Source organism: Dermatophagoides farinae, chromosome 1, assembly GCF_024713945.1.
Source record: "Dermatophagoides farinae isolate YC_2012a chromosome 1, ASM2471394v1, whole genome shotgun sequence".
NCBI classification, from domain to species: Eukaryota; Metazoa; Arthropoda; class Arachnida; order Sarcoptiformes; family Pyroglyphidae; genus Dermatophagoides; species Dermatophagoides farinae.
The window spans coordinates 4,920,177-4,933,699 of NC_134677.1; the positions used below are offsets into that span (position 1 = coordinate 4,920,177).

The following is a 13,523-nucleotide window of genomic DNA, read 5'->3' on the forward strand; positions in this document are numbered from 1 at the left end:
TTATTTGCTGACCATAAAAGGTGATGTTGTTATCGTCAAAAACATTTTGAATAGATAAGAGCTGATTTATTTCATGGATGCAATAAAATCGAAGGCAATTTTGATGGATTCCATTCCACAATATGCCCCAATATGATAAACCACTGCCTTAGCAACTGATCAATGATTACTGCCATAGGCACCATTGATAATATAAGGAAAAACGCCACTTGATTTGTACGAGTGAAAAATCGATTGCATTTGGATGTGGATTGGAATAAACCTTATCGAACATAATCTATTGGATTTTTAAAAATGATGAATAATTGGACCATTTTGTCTCGATCAGCATTGATACTGACAATATTTCTACTTGCAGCTACGAAATCGGCTGTCAGCAACGATGGCGACATCGAATGTAATTTGCATAACTCATCATGCGAAGCCTGTGTGAAATATGACCTACGATGTTATTATTGTGCTAATGATAATCAATGTTATAGATGGATTGGAATGAATGACGAATGTAAACACAATAGCTATTGGCGCACGTGTAAATTAAGTGCCAGTATTTGGATTACCTTGTTGGTCATATTGTTCAGTTTGGTCACCATATTATCGGTCATATTGATTATTTGGTGTTGCTGTATTGGTCCTTGTTGTCGCCGTTTTCAACAAAGGCAACTAAATAGATGGGATGGTGCACGACGATCGATGATGAATATGCATCAAGAACGTCAACGTTTACGACAGCAGCAACGAGACCATTTTCGTGCCAAACATGGCCTAACTAACAATGATACTACTAGCAGCAAATACACACGTTTTTCCTGATGGAATTTGGCATTCAAGATTGTTCGTTTTTAACACATTTTTCCCCGTACAATTAAATCAATAAATATTTTCCTAATTCAAATGTCACACGTGCATTATCTATCACAGAAACATGAGGATCCTCATGTCTAGTTGCGTAGCTTTCCTTATTTCAGCCATAGTGTTGATTCAAATATCATTAATTGACGCCAAATTGGAACAGCAATTGAAAGATGAACAAATCGAATTGAATCGACGATGTAGGATTTGGAATGGTTGTAATCCGTCTCCTAATCGATGGAAATTCATGGTCGCTTTGTTTAAATTGGCAGCACAATCAGAACCTGGCATCTTCAAACCCAGAATTCATTGCACGGGTGAGATTCTCAACGAATACCATATTCTTACAGCCGCTCATTGTGTGTATGTGTAAAAGACAACTGTGTGTTTGTCCATTAAATGTCATTGTTGTTGACCTGTTACGGCTCCCTTCTTATAGATACAATCAATCTTGGACGGATCTATACGTATTGGTCGGTAGCCATTCATTGTTTGGATCATATCACAATGTCGATAATGTACGTCAGATTCATTCAGTACAGGTATAGTACAGGTTCTTGTGACATACACTTGTGAATTATTCATCTGATTACTCTGTTTATCATCTCATAGGTTCACGCAAAATATCGACCTACACGTAATGGATTCTCTCCACATGATATGGCCATAATCAAACTAAATGAACCGGTTTCATTCGACCGTTATGTAGGTCCAGTTCCATTGCCGAAACCATTTGGTCAACACAGCAAATTTTGTTACACATTGGGCTATGGTAAAGAACGGGACCAGTCAAACCTATACACACCTATAGGGCATAGATATTTGATTCATCAATTGCCCCGTCTACGACAAGTTCGTTTGCCGGTGATTGATCCAAACATATGCAAACGGATTTCACAATCAAAATTCTATCGTAGCCATCAACTTTGCGCTGGTTATATTCACTATCGAGATCTAAGTCATTGGCTTAGTCCAAAAATAGTTTCCAAAGGTGACTCTGGTGGCGCTCTCATGTGTCGACATAAATTACGGAATGAAACCCAGAGTTATGTTCTGATCGGTCTGGCAACAGGTGGTAAACGGCCCAAATGGTTCAAACGAGCTGATAGCCTTTTTATAAGCTATTATGCTGATATAAAATATCACTTGAATTGGATTCGATCACATTCAGAAATTGGATCAATTTCTTTGCATAATAAATAAATGTGTAGTTGATCCAATCAAACAGTATTTTTGTGGGTAGATCGTTCTTGTATGATTGAATTGACGGACGTCACTTTTGATTCGGTTTTCATCGTGTAGATTGGTTTAATTGCATTAAGTGAATTTGCTTTCTCATTGTGTGTCTGTGTGTGTTGTGAATTACGATTCGGTTGTTCAAAATCGACATTTCCTATGAAGCGGTAAATTTTTGCAGAATTCTGAGGATTTCTGTCGGGCCAATTCAATTATTGTTAGCTCTGATGATGCTAAATTGCAATGAAGCCTAGATTCATTTGCTCAACATTCACACATACAATCCGCCTTATAAAACAGCTATGGAAGCATCGAACCATCAAGAGAAAAAATTAGAATCAGCCTTTTCAATGTTTCCACTGGCAACAATAACAATAACCAAATTTAATATGAACATCAATGATCAATGAGAAGATTCCATTTCTAAATCATCAAGAAATTCCCTTTCCATGTTCTATTTGATGAGATGTGATTTTTTTCAAATTGTTATTCCTATCTGTGGTGTTTACCATCATCATTTTATTATCCACTTATTGTGGTTGGTTTATGATTTCTGCGCACACATACAAAACCTTTGACCTTTTGTCTTTGATTTTCAGAACTTATTGTATGTGTGTGGTCATCGTGTTATACGGCGGATGTGATGTCAATTCAAAATGACAGGTTTGAATATTATGGATATAGTTTTCAATTAATTTAACCTACATTTTTCCACTGCATTTACATCGGATTAACGAGCAAAATAGAAGCTTTTGAAAAAAAAAGAAAAGCTTTCATCCATTCATTTGATGGCAATCTTGATGAAGTGAACAAAATCATTTTACTTGTTTGGCTAGTGAAAGTTTTTTAGAAAAAGCTCATTGCTAACTAAGGATCCGTTACAAATAACAAAAAACACCTTAAGTTTGTATGGCTTCAAGTTTGATAAGTTGGATGAAAAAAAAGTTTTCAACTCTTATAAGCTTGTCCATTGATCTAGATGAACTTAATTATACTTGTTTGGTCCGTTTTTTTTCTTGCCTGCAACTCTGGCCTCTGCACATCCAAGTCAATCTCTTACTGGAATCACAATGGCTCAATCAGCATTGGACAATGTTTGCCAAGTTATTTTTCACAAAACTACATGTTCTCAATTTTGTTTGTTGTCCTTGCTGTTTGATGATCATTAGTTATATCATTAGTCGTTGGTTCTGCTATGGTTCATAGACATATTCGATGGTGTTCATCAGACCCAGCAACAACAACAACAATAACCAAAGACTAAGCAGATGAATCAAACACTGTAAAATAACCAGCAGAAGCCCATCCGTCCTTGTGTTGAATTGACTGTTGTAAGAGACATGACCTTTTTCTCAACAGATAACATTCTCACGTGGAATAGAATCATTTAGAGTCTAAATTTTAGACAAAGGTCAAAGGTGATGGCAAACATTCATTGTTTAGCCAGGTTGATTTTCACATACATGATACACTCGTATACACACCTACTATAGAGGTCATAGCTTGTTTGATTATTGTGTGTTTCTAGCCCAAAGCAAAAGAATTCAAGTAAATTGCTTACCTTTCAACCATTATAATGCAGATGACTTAGATGTGTATTGAAAATGAACTAAGGTGAATTCTGGTGAATGGTAATGATGATTTTCATTTCTATGGTCCCTAGTACCTGAGACAGTAATAATAGTATATCATTCGTTGATGGTGCATCTATCGGTTGTACATAGCCATATTATATAGATAGTGCTTCCTTTTGCTACTAGCAATTATCTCGATTCTCGTCTGAAATTCTTTCGACTACTAGCATACTCGATGATGCATACATTCAAAATGTTTATGATATAAAACATCTTAAAGGTTGAATGGCCGTTTTCCATGGCCACTGATGACTGCACCACTACGACCCCGTATATGGTGTGTGTTTCTCTTCTCCTTTGCTTAGTATCCGTTCGATTGGTCCGAGTTTAACATTCATCGTTGCCATCATCAGAATGATTGTAGCATTCAAAGTTGGTCGTACTGTTTGTCCGTCTTGTTTTACATCTTCGTCTTCGTTGCCCGGCGCTGGCCATCTGTTTCCAGGTTTCCCGCCATACATTATCCTCAACTATAGTGAAAATTGTGTGTTTCTTTTCGTGCATTTATGTGTGTGTGTAAGTGTTTCATGTTAAAGTTTTTCGTCGTTTTTACAAGTATCACGGGTAAATTGTGTGTATATGTTTGGATCATTTATGTTGGAAATGTAGCAATCGAATACATGCATGTAAAAATATATGATCATGCGAATCCGAAAAAAGACATTCAGTTGATTTTTACATTTATTCACAACCTGGTTCCATTCACCTCTCTCATGTGAATTTGTGAATGTGGTTTTGACACAATCAAAAAGGTGAATTCTTGAACATCGGTACCATAAATCAGCCGAATCAAGCTCGCTCGTTCATCATGATCAATTTTTTTCTGTCCGTCCGTTTTCGACTAGAATATAGATTTAATCTAATAATTTGCCAATCTGTATTGGAATACAGTTAGACTTATTCCTATATGGTCATTAGCCCAAAAGTTTATTTGATTTAACCAAAACATTGGTCGTTCGTGTTTTACATGGACCATACCATCATTGAACCTCAGAGAAAAATGCTATTAGATTATGACAATTGATTTTCATATTGAACTCTATTCAAAAATCGAGTTGAATCGACAAGCCATCACTAACCAGAAAAATGGCCTTAAAATGGAAAAGTTTTCCATATTTTTTCATAAGGCCAATCAAAATGTACATACGTATGTATCTATGGTTGTGACCATCACATTTCATCGGAAATGGGTGAAATTTCTCATCTGGTATACTCGAATTCTTCCTTTCTCTCTCTATCTATCTATCTTTTTAAACCGGATTCATTCGGTCCCTAATGTATGTGTGAAGAAAAATTTTTCATCAAACCTGAAAGTAATGAATAGTTATTATTATCACAATAATAATAGAATGGGGTGAATTTTTTCCCATTCGATTCATAGACACGCATAGTTATCTATGGAAGTAAATGAATTTTTTTTTTTTTTTTTTTTTTTTTGCTAAGGTGCCATAACTATTCCAAATCGGACATATTGATACATATCTCTGTCTGTCCATAAATAAGTATTATAAACTGGTCACGCAACCATAGACCTAGACAGCAATCATTTATGTGAAAACCACATTCATTTTTTGTGTATGTGGATAATATGTATGTTTTTCGAAATCAATGGTTAATTCTTTCTAGATTTTTTTTTCGTATCATTGAATCAAGAATAAGAATGTTCTTTGAATCCACTTTTGCCGAATCGACCGGTAATGATCATTGATAATACTAATGGTATTGATAATTTCGATTCTATTTTTTTTCCTTAACTCACACAAATATATTCACATATGTACTTCCTTTATATAAATTGTGATAGTGAATAGAATGAAACATAAATCATCAAAATTGTAAATTCAATTTCGTCGTCATTTTGGTATTTAGTGTGATTGTTCGCTGAATCTAGGAATCTATTGCATTTGTTTTTTACACATTTTTTATTCTCCTAAAACAATCTATAATTGATGAATGAAAATCGACCACCAAGTATTTTTTTTTATGGATATGAGATAATTTCCAATGGCACCTTTTCCAAATGTTACTGATGATTGTATGGTTATTATATGCTAACATTAAGCAAAAACAAAGGAACTCATGATTGTTTATTATTTTATTTTTTTGTTTCTATCGTTACAGAATTCGATCACCATGATCATCCAGTTTTTTCCGAAACCTGAAAAAAAATTATTTTCTTCTTATTGAAAAGCAGCGACAGCAGTAAAAAAAATATATCATCATTTGATCATCATAACGATTTTTATAATCATCATCATCATCGTTCAAAGTTATAGTTTGTAGAGAAATGGATCGATCAATCGATCGATTTGATCGAACAAAATGAATGAATGAATATTCAAATATATATATTTACTGAATAAAACCTTTTTGATTGCAATAAAATTTTGGCCATACACTCGATTCGATTCAACTTGATTCAATTCAACTTAATTCAACGACTACGGTTATGTCACGAACGTGCTTCAATATTCGTTTTTGCTAATGGATTGATGATGATGATGATGATCAGTCTGTCTCTGGTGTTCATGAGTGTGTATACATGTAAAGATTGGCTGCATCGATAGATATTATCATCGACATCGGTCAGTAAAACTAAAAAAGATAACGTCCAATGAAGAATGATGATGGTTATTGTGATGGTCTTCACATGATTTGATAGTAGCCCAGAATGATTGATCGATTTTGTAACATATGTGATCAATTGACGACCGGATTTTGTTTACCTTTCTTCTTCCGTTCATCACCATCATATGTAACCCGATGTTATATATCATTTCCGTTTGATTCAAAACTTTCTCTCTCTCTTTCTCTCATACACTGTGTTTGTGACAGCATGTGGTCTTAGATATTTGGATGAGTGAAATTGAATTAATCAAGATTATTTGTGTGTGTTTTTCTAAAGTTTTTTCTTTTTCTTTGTTTTGTTTTTTACAACGACAAACATCTTGTCTTTACTGTTCGAATACTAAAGATGCTATGGTTCTCTCTTTTTTTTCATTTTGATTATATGTTCCATAATCACTAATAATAGAATAAAAGAGATACAACTGGATCATGAAACAAGACCTATTGTGTGTGTGTGTGTGTTTGTATTTATGTGATCAAACTGGTTTCCCGACGTAAAAACAACAACGATGACTTTTTCATTCAATCTTTTTCAAATGTCCAGATAATGTGGTTTTTGCATTAGGAATTTTTTCCTATCCAACATTGATCATCATCCATCAAGAAACTAAAGACTACAATGACATAAGTGCTTTTTATCTGTCATTGTACAGTTTGATTATCTATGTCCTCGTATAATTTGTGTTTGTGTGTGTGTGTGAATTTCGAATAAATCATCATCCTGTTTATGTGTTAATGTGAATCCACCTTTTTGATCAAGAAAAAAGGTGTATGTGCATCCAATCATTCAACAATGATACCGATAAATTCTTCAATGCCCAAATGTTCATCGTTCATTTGGTTGTACATTGAAGAATTTGTACACCTTGTTATGGAACGTTCACAGTGCATCATTAATTGTTTTCATTATTCAATTGTTCCTGTTTGAAATATTTTTGTTATTATTTGCAAAACCTGTTAATAATCAAAATGGCTGTATCAATCAAGCCATTCGACAATCGTATTCGGCTACATCGTTTTTTCATTCCAATATCTTTATTACTAACTTGTTGTTCGACAGCATGGGCACTCAGATTATCAATACCAAGTGAACATAATTATGCCGGATCTTTACTTTTCAACGTATCATTAGATCATCCTCGTCTATATCGGCTATCACCATCAGATTTAAATGCTCCATATGTACATCGATTTTTTGATGTAACAACAATAGAAGGAATTCTTTATATTAAACGTCAACTACGTTGCCGTTCCGAATTATTGTCCGAAGTGCTACCCACACCTGTAAATCTCTACATAGAATCCAAAACATTTCTGATCGATGGTTCTGATCAGAATCATTTAACTTTGATACCGATTCACATTGAATTCGAACATGAAACCTGTACAGAAATAGATCGGCATCAATCTCATCTGCGAGAATTTACCCAATTATCCTATTTTTCTGATGAATTATATGAACATGATTATCATGACTATCTGAATCCTGAATCTCTGTTTTATAATGAACCAAATCGCCATTTTTATGGTTCATTAGCTGAACCGAATATTGAAACGAACGTTTTATTGACCATCCAAGATGATGGCTTGTGCGTTGATCGATATCAATTTTTAACCCGTTTGCCAAAATTTGTATCATCTTATGTAAAATCTTCTTGTACATCATACTATCATGTGCTAGGTGCAACCACCGTTGACAACATTCATTATGATACGAATCTGGAATTTCGTATCGAACATTCTAATCAAGATCTTATATCTACTAAAAAGTATTGCCTACCCAATGGTCGATCATTCGATGTACACATTGGTTTGGTACATTTATGTGATAATAGCCACCCCCATGTCCATCATCATCATCATTCGACTATTAGTCATAATCATACATGGCCTAAATATTCATTCCAAAATCAGACTGAAAATGTTTCTTCATCAGCAACACCGTCCAAATCTTCCACCTTCATCAAACTGATGAGCAGCATCGAGCGTTTGACACTGACATTCTATGCAAAAGATTTTGATACTGAAGAATTTATGAGCAAATTGACCGATCGTCAAAGACAACTTTATCAAAGTAATCATCAATCTGGTCGATCTAGGCGAGAAACTGTTTCCTCAATTAATTCGGGTCCATCATTTGATCGATCATTGTACATAGTAAGCGTACCAGAAGAACGAGAAAAATCGTTCGTTGTTACCCAATTGGTTGCTACACCAGGTCGACCTGCCGAATCAATTGAATCATCAGAACTACTCTATTCAATGTCTGCATTGATTGATGCACGATCGCAATCCATGTTTGCAATTGATCCGGTCAGTGGTTTGGTTACGACAACAACACGTTTAGATCGTGAATTTATGGATGTCCATTATCTAAGAATCACTGTGACTGATGGTAATGTTCCACCACGAACGGCGTCTACAACGCTTCAGATCAATGTTCTTGATGAAAATGATCATGTTCCGGTATTCGAACATGCCAACTATGAATCATCGCTTCGAGAATCAGCTCCGCTAGGCACAACAGTGTTGACCATACGTGCTACCGACCATGATAGTGGTCCTAATGCTGAAATAGAATATTCCATACTCAATCCGACCGGTGTAAACGAAGCTTTTCGTATCGATCCTAAACATGGTGTTATCACTTCACGAACAGGTTTGGATCGAGAAAAGAATGATCTCTACACATTAACTGTACAAGCATCAGATTCGGGAGCAGTTCAATCTCGAAAACGTTCTCATACAACGGTTGGTATTAAAATTCTCGACGAAAATGACAATTATCCTCAGTTTGCCGAACGTTCGTATTCAGTGTCAGTAGATGAAGACGTTAATTATGCATCAAGGCCTGTCATCATCCGCATAGTGGCTCATGATGCTGATGAAGGATTAAATGCCGCCATCAGATATTCAATCATCGGTGGCAATACTGCAGCATTATTTCATATCGATTCCCTTAATGGTGAAGTGGCCGTCGTTGGTCCATTGGACTATGAAACTGCTCGAAGCTATCGATTAGTGATTCGAGCTCAAGACGGTGGTAGTCCACCACGGTCCAACACAACACAATTATTAATTTCTGTCCTCGACAAAAATGACAATGAACCTCTATTCTATACGACATTGTTTCAGGAGAATGTAATGGAAAATGTACCCGTCGGTACAAGTGTTGTTCGCGTCCAAGCTTATGATGCTGATGATGGTGATAATGCTCAACTTAGCTATCACATACAACGATCATCTAGTGATGAAAATGCCGATCGAACTGCTGCATCAATGCCTATCGATATCGATCTCTCCAGCGGTTGGATAATGACCACAAGAGAATTAGACCGTGAAGAAGAATCACTTTATGAATTTACGGTCATCGCACGCGACAATGGCTATCCAATTCAGCATTCTGCTTCGGCATTGGTCATCATACAAGTACAAGATTTGAATGATAATGCACCTGTCTTTGAACCGAGAAATTATGAAGCAGTCATTTCAGAGACGGCCACGCCAGGAACTCCTATTGTTATCGTAACCGCTACTGATCGTGATGAGAATTCACGTTTAGTTTTTCAAATAACTGGCGGTAATTTACGTAATCGTTTTGCAATCGTCTCGCAGAATAATCAAGGTCATTTGACGGTAGCTAACCCGTTAGACTATAAACAAGAGAAAAATTATGTGCTTACAGTATCGGCAACCGATCCAGGTGGTAAAGTAGATCTGGCCACTGTTTATATAAATGTAACTGATGCCAATACTCATCGTCCTGTGATTCAAATTCTTAAAAATAATGGCAATCCTTTTTCTGCAACATTGACAACCATCGCTGAAGATGCACCCATTGGTACTACCGTTTTGGTCGTCGAAGCAATCGATGATGATGTTGGTGAAAATGCACGAATCACCTATTCTCTTAATGAAGTACCAGAATTTCGGATTGATCCAAATTCTGGAGCTATAACAACGGTCAAAGCATTAGATCGTGAAACAACAGCCGGTTATACGTTAATTGTGACTGCACAGGATAATGGCATACCACCGTTGTCCGATATAGCCAACATTGAGATTGAAGTAATCGATGTTAATGATAATGTGCCTCTATTTGAACAACATCATTATTCAGCAACTGTGATGGAAGATGCACCCATCGGTACATCCGTCTGTCAGGTTAGAGCCTCTGATCGTGATCTAGGTCTTAATGGTCAAGTTCGTTATGAATTCGAAATGATTGGCAATGATGTGCAACAACATCAACATCAACATATCGATATGGAATTTTCGCCGCTCGGTGTATTCAGTATTGATGCTACATCGGGTGTTATACGAACAAATCGTACGTTGGATCGTGAAACGATCGCTAAATATGATCTTAAAGTAGTTGCATTTGACCGTGGTACGCCGTCATTATCATCATCAGTTATCGTGCATGTAACCATCGAAGATTGTAAGTACCAATCCATTCTAACCAGTGAAATTGATCTTTTAAGAAAAAGCCGTGAGAACATAGATTCAATCAGATTTTCATTGAATTATTCATTCCTTATGCCAAGCTTCTAGTCTTTTCAACGACATTATGAGTTAGAATCAAAATGAGTATGAATTTAGTTACCCATCCATATATACTTTATGGTTATTCAATGAGTAACGATAATCGAATATGATTGTTGAATTGCTTGTTGTATTTCTTTTGTTGCAATTCGACTGTAGCTTTACCACAAAACCCTTAATTTGTTTTCCGAAACAATAGATTCAAGAAATAGAAACAAGTATAGATAACCTGTCGACGACATGTTATGTGATGACCAAATCGAATGTGAAGGAGTATAATAGAATAGTAATAATGGGAAAATTATTAGACATGAAAAAATCAAACCTAGCCTTTTTTCAGGTAACAATCCATGGTCAATAAGCAGGTTTTTTCATTTTATTTCTTTTATATTATAGGTTGGCCAGATTTAATTAGGTTTAGAACTTGAAGAAAATCATCGTTCGTTTTGGTTCGTTGGCTACACTGATGACCAAATTAGGATTTTTCAAGTTTCAATTCGAATATAATCATAGCTATGATAATAATATTTGAGATACACACATATATCGTGATAGATAAAACACACAGCTGATCACGATCATCATTTTTGTATTTATGGGTTGAACATTAATCAACCAACGTTCGTGATGATCAAATTCACATTTGATAATCGTTTAAATGAATGAATTAAATAGATGTCTAATATTTGATGCAATGATTATTCTATTTGATGATAGGTAATGACAATCCACCACGTTTTGCTAGTGATCGATTGCGATTTTATGTGCCTGAAAATTCACCCATTGGATCGGTTGTTGGTGAATTGCGAGCTACCGATGCTGATGAAGGTGCCAATGCTCGAATCGAATATACTATTGTAGGAGGATCAGATATGAAATGGTTCGCATTGAAATCCACATCATCGTCATCTCAACAACAATCATCAATCTCATCATCATCTTCAGCATTGGATTCTTCCATCAATTCGGTGGCCACTTTAATAACTCGAACCGAGTTAGATTTTGAATCAGAAAAAAAAGTCTATAATATAATTGTACGTGCATCATCATTACCTTTGCGAAATGATGTCGATGTTGAGATTCATGTGACTGGTAAGTGAATTCGTTATTTTTTGTCCCCAATCGATTAACCATTGTGAGTATTTTTATTCATTATCCTTACATTTGTATATACTATTCAAGATTCATTATTATGCTTCCACAGACACAGATTTTCATTTATGTAAACCCGATTGACCGGCTTATCATTATCATCTACACTCGTTTGTCTTGTCCGTAAATTGAAATTAGACTTTCAATTTTCTAATCGATCATGGTCATGATTTTTATCATTGTGATGATTATGACCATGATTGATTCTCATCAAGTACACAATGATCGACTTGGATTTGATATCGTTATTATCGAAGATGATGCTCCTCTGTCGATTAGTTGTTGTTGAGAACCTTTTTATCTATTTAAACATGCGAATTCCACACATGCTAAACACGACTCTATTGAACGAAAATCATTATGATGTCCAAATGATGATCAACATACTCATGTAATATTTGTATCATCTGTATACATAGTGCATAGAAAATGATTGTCTCATATGAGAGATGGTTATTGCTATTTGATGATTTATTATGATCATCATCAGCCATCATTGCATGATTTTCTTTTTCTGATTTCATTCATATAACCGGATTGAATTTCATCCAATTTTGAATTGAATTCGCAAACATTGTATGCTTTGTTTATACATCTACATAAGGATAAGGCCACCATTATGATGATGATAATAATATGAGCATCTTCATCACCATCATACTAGATTTATGAATTTCAATTGTGATTGAATCTTTTGTGTTTGTTCGAGCATCTAAAATGGCATGACCTTTATTCTTTTTTTTTTCTGCTATTGAACTTGATGCGGCAATCAAGCTTTACTCCTCTTGAGCTTAAGTGAATAAAACCGGTGAATGGCCATAAACAACAGTGTTTAACTTAGAAACAAACCAACCGGTTCTTAAGAATTTGAATGCTGTTGTTTCGCACCTTGAATGGCCGGTCTTGATTGTATATTTGCAAATTGGCTAATTTATCCATGGCTCACTTGCTCAACTTGAAGTGAGTGCAATGCAACTGACGAATACGGTCAAAGACTTTGATTCCGTTGTCCGATTATCATTGACAGGCAGCATTGGTTTTGCATTATGTTCTTTGATTGAAATTCCACCCACTCTTTTCGTTTTTTTTTCTAAATTTGATTCCATGATTAATATCCTTGTAGGCGCCTTTGTAATTTTATTGAAGCAATATCGAATTATCGATATCATAGATCCAAACCTATTATTATGTTTATACATTAGATAAAATGACGCTCTTCACAGACAAATGTGATTATGATAATTATCCATCAAAACATGATCCTCTTTACTTCTAAATCCATAATCGGTTCTAATAATATTTGGTTGCACTGAATTCAACCAGGTAGAATGATAGAAATTGGATATATTGAGCATCTCAATTATTTTGGACCATTCCAATTTTAGCTTTCAATGATGACAAACAAATTTGATCACTTTGTTGTCAGGCATTTATAAACAGGACATTGGCTATTTTTATAAATTCTCATTCTATGAT

At 35.2% G+C, this 13,523-nt stretch overlaps 2 protein-coding genes across 5 annotated transcripts in view; both read left to right on the forward strand.

The window, feature by feature from the left end:
* The first annotated feature begins 238 nt into the window (after positions 1-238).
* LOC124492053 (prostate-specific antigen) lies at positions 239-2,055 on the forward strand. Its single transcript, XM_047054819.2, has 3 exons — positions 239-1,215; positions 1,292-1,394; positions 1,465-2,055. Exons 1-3 carry the CDS (start codon positions 926-928, stop codon positions 2,053-2,055), a joined length of 984 nt encoding a protein of 327 aa, XP_046910775.1. The 5' UTR covers positions 239-925.
* Positions 2,056-4,093: 2,038 nt separating this feature from the next.
* stan (Protocadherin-like wing polarity protein stan) overlaps positions 4,094-13,523 on the forward strand; it is a 34,236-nt gene continuing 24,806 nt past the window's right edge. The window contains exons 1-3 of one of the 4 annotated variants that reach the window (XM_075732392.1): positions 4,094-4,293; positions 5,844-10,791; positions 11,613-11,987. In XM_075732392.1, coding sequence (XP_075588507.1) covers positions 7,320-10,791; positions 11,613-11,987 — 3,847 coding nt within the window. In that variant the 5' untranslated portion in view covers positions 4,094-4,293; positions 5,844-7,319. The remainder of the gene's footprint in view (positions 4,294-5,843; positions 10,792-11,612; positions 11,988-13,523) is intronic. The other 3 variants (XM_047055239.2, XM_075733198.1, XM_075733565.1) reach the window with 3 other exon arrangements.

Bases quoted from the DNA above. Each gene is read 5' to 3' on its own strand.
- LOC124492053 (XM_047054819.2), top strand. From the start codon at position 926: ATGAGGATCCTCATGTCTAGTTGCGTAGCTTTCCTTATTTCAGCCATA. The intron at 1,216-1,291 runs GTATGTGTAAAA...CCCTTCTTATAG, and splicing joins CTTACAGCCGCTCATTGTGT to ATACAATCAATCTTGGACGG. The intron at 1,395-1,464 runs GTATAGTACAGG...ATCATCTCATAG, and splicing joins GTCAGATTCATTCAGTACAG to GTTCACGCAAAATATCGACC.